The sequence below is a fragment of the Penaeus monodon genome, chromosome 38, assembly GCF_015228065.2.
Source record: "Penaeus monodon isolate SGIC_2016 chromosome 38, NSTDA_Pmon_1, whole genome shotgun sequence".
Taxonomy (NCBI): Eukaryota; Metazoa; Arthropoda; class Malacostraca; order Decapoda; family Penaeidae; genus Penaeus; species Penaeus monodon.
The window spans coordinates 18,806,482-18,808,981 of NC_051423.1; the positions used below are offsets into that span (position 1 = coordinate 18,806,482).

At 36.6% G+C, this 2,500-nt stretch overlaps 1 protein-coding gene across 1 annotated transcript in view; it reads left to right on the plus strand.

Annotated features, from left to right (window-relative positions):
• Positions 1–2,500, plus strand: part of LOC119596733 — a 6,715-nt gene that overhangs the window by 177 nt on the left and 4,038 nt on the right. Inside the window, exons 1-3 of the mRNA XM_037946061.1 lie at positions 1–15; positions 673–827; positions 2,277–2,395. The exon at positions 1–15 is cut by the window's left edge and continues 177 nt beyond it. Coding sequence (XP_037801989.1) covers positions 696–827; positions 2,277–2,395 — 251 coding nt within the window. The 5' untranslated portion in view covers positions 1–15; positions 673–695. The remainder of the gene's footprint in view (positions 16–672; positions 828–2,276; positions 2,396–2,500) is intronic.

The window sequence follows — 2,500 nt, forward strand, 5'->3', positions numbered from 1 at the left end:
TTGTGTCCACGATCGGTGGGTGTGATTTCTTTTAGAGAGAGAGATAAGGAATATATATAGGTTGATTTAAAAAGATAGATGGAGTGACGTAAGAAAGGTGGGTAGATTGGTATAGAAAGATAGATTGGTGAAGATTGGTGGGTGTTATTTCGTGTATAAAATCTATAATAATAATTATATATTATATATATATAATATATATAATATAAATATATTATATATATATATATATTAATATATATATATATATATATATATATATATAGTAAAAAAAGATAGATCGGGATAAAAAGATATATTGATTGGTATAAAAAAAATTATATAAAAAAGATAAGACTGATTGAAATAAAAAAAAATTGATAGATTCATTTAAAAAGATACCTCTCTTTCTCTCTCCTTCACCCTCACCTCCCTCTTTCACCTTCTCTCCCTCCCTCCCTCTCCCTCAACTCCCTCCCCTCCCCCCCTTTCCTCTACCCTCTCCTCCCTCCCTCTCCCCTCTCCTCCCTCCCTCTCTCCTTCCCTCCTTCCTCATCCACCCCCCACTAACTCCTCTCTCTCTCTCTCTCTCTCTCTCTTCTCTCTCTCTCTCTCTCTCTCTCTCTCTCTCTCTCTCTCTCTCTCTCTCTCTCTTCCTCAAACACAACCGATAGTTCGTTTTTCGGCCAACAGGTGGCAGCATCGAGGCGGCGACGATGGGCGGGCGGACGACAACCGTCATGTACTCCGTTCTGGGCGTCTCGCTCTATATCGTCACCGTGGTAGTGTGGGCGGCCAGATGCGGCGCCGTTTTATCTGTGATTCTCAGATTATTTGCGAAGAAAAAGGTTTGTGGGAGAGGGTGGAGTTGTGTGTGTGTGTGTGTGTGTGTGTGTGTGTGTGTGTGTGTGTGTGTGTGTGTGTGTGTGTGTTTGTGTGTGTTTTGTTGTTGTGTTTTTTTTGTGTTTTTTTGCGCTGCGTGAGTCTTTCGATTTTTCTTTTCTTAAGCTTCAGAATCATTCAATATTGCATTATTATACGATATACAATTATGAATGTATGTTTTTTGTGTATAAGTGTGTGTGTGTGAGTTTGTGTGTGTTTGTAATAGTGTGAGTTCGTGTTTGCTTGTGTTTGTTTGTGTGTGCATGTGTATGTGTGTGCTTGCGAGCTTATGTCTGTAAGCTTATGTCTATGTGTTTCTTTGTGTCTGTATGTTTGTGAGTTTGTGTCTGTGTGTTTGCATTTGTTTGTGTCTGTGTGTGTATGTGTGTTTATGAGCTTGTATGTATGTTTACCGAAGTATACCTCAATGTACACGCATGCATAACATCCACACACACACACACACGAATGTTAATCTCACTGTGCACATCCTTCCACATAGCAACATACTTTCAACATACAACCACCACCGACCGTTCTGTAGGTCAAGGGTCGGCAATTAGGGTTTAATTACCCCATCTGGGATAATTCCAGCCTTTTCTGGGAGGTAATGAAACCCATCTAGGATATATGAGTATAAGACGCAACTTCTGTGCGTTGGTTACAAGTCGAAACTTCTTCGAAAATGAAAATGATAATAGTATTAATAATGATAAAAGTTTAGAAAAAAGTTAATGATAAAACGATATTTAAGATTGATTAAAATAATTAAATATATATGATTAAATAATGATAATAATTGTTGAAGTTGAAAAAAAAAACTTTACTTGTTTACTTATTTGCAATTATGTATGAAATCCAAGTATAAATCATTGACTTGTTTAGGGAATTTATTTTCTTGTCACTGGTTATCAAGCTACCTATTAACTATTAACTTTTAAAGTTACTAGTCACCTTTTAAAAATTCCGTTTATTATATCATCTTCATTATTAGTAGTTGTAGTAGTGTTTATTAATATTTTTATTATCATTATTTTGATAATTTATTATTGTTATTATTATTATTGTAATTTTTATTCATCAATATTGTGTTTATCAATATTATTGATTATTATTGTCATTACCATTGTTATTAATTATTACTGTCATTATCATTTTTATTATCATTATCCATTACTCATGTTAATCATCATTACCATTATATTTATTCATCATCATCAACCTCTGTTTTCACCACCATTAAATTCATCATCATTATCATCTCTTGCATCAGTTATTAATTAAAAAACAAATAGATAAACAAATAAAATAGATAAATAAAGGATCACCTAACTGCCAATCTCCTGCCGTAGGTCACGCCCCGCCCCCTTCGCTCTTTCTCCGAGGTGACTCCGCCCACGTCTTTCCCGCAGGTGGAGTCCTCGAGCAGTAAAGGCAGACCGTCGCCTTACCACAGTATGAGCGAACGGCGCCCGGTTCCGGCTCACCATTCTCTCAGAGGGCTTGTGACGCTGATATTCTTGCTCCTCGCGTGAGTTGTTATTGATGTTGTTGTTGTTGTTGTTGTTGTTGTTGTTTTATAAGGAGGGAAGAGGGGTGGGGGGTTCTCTCTCTTTGGTAGGGTGTGTTATCTCGT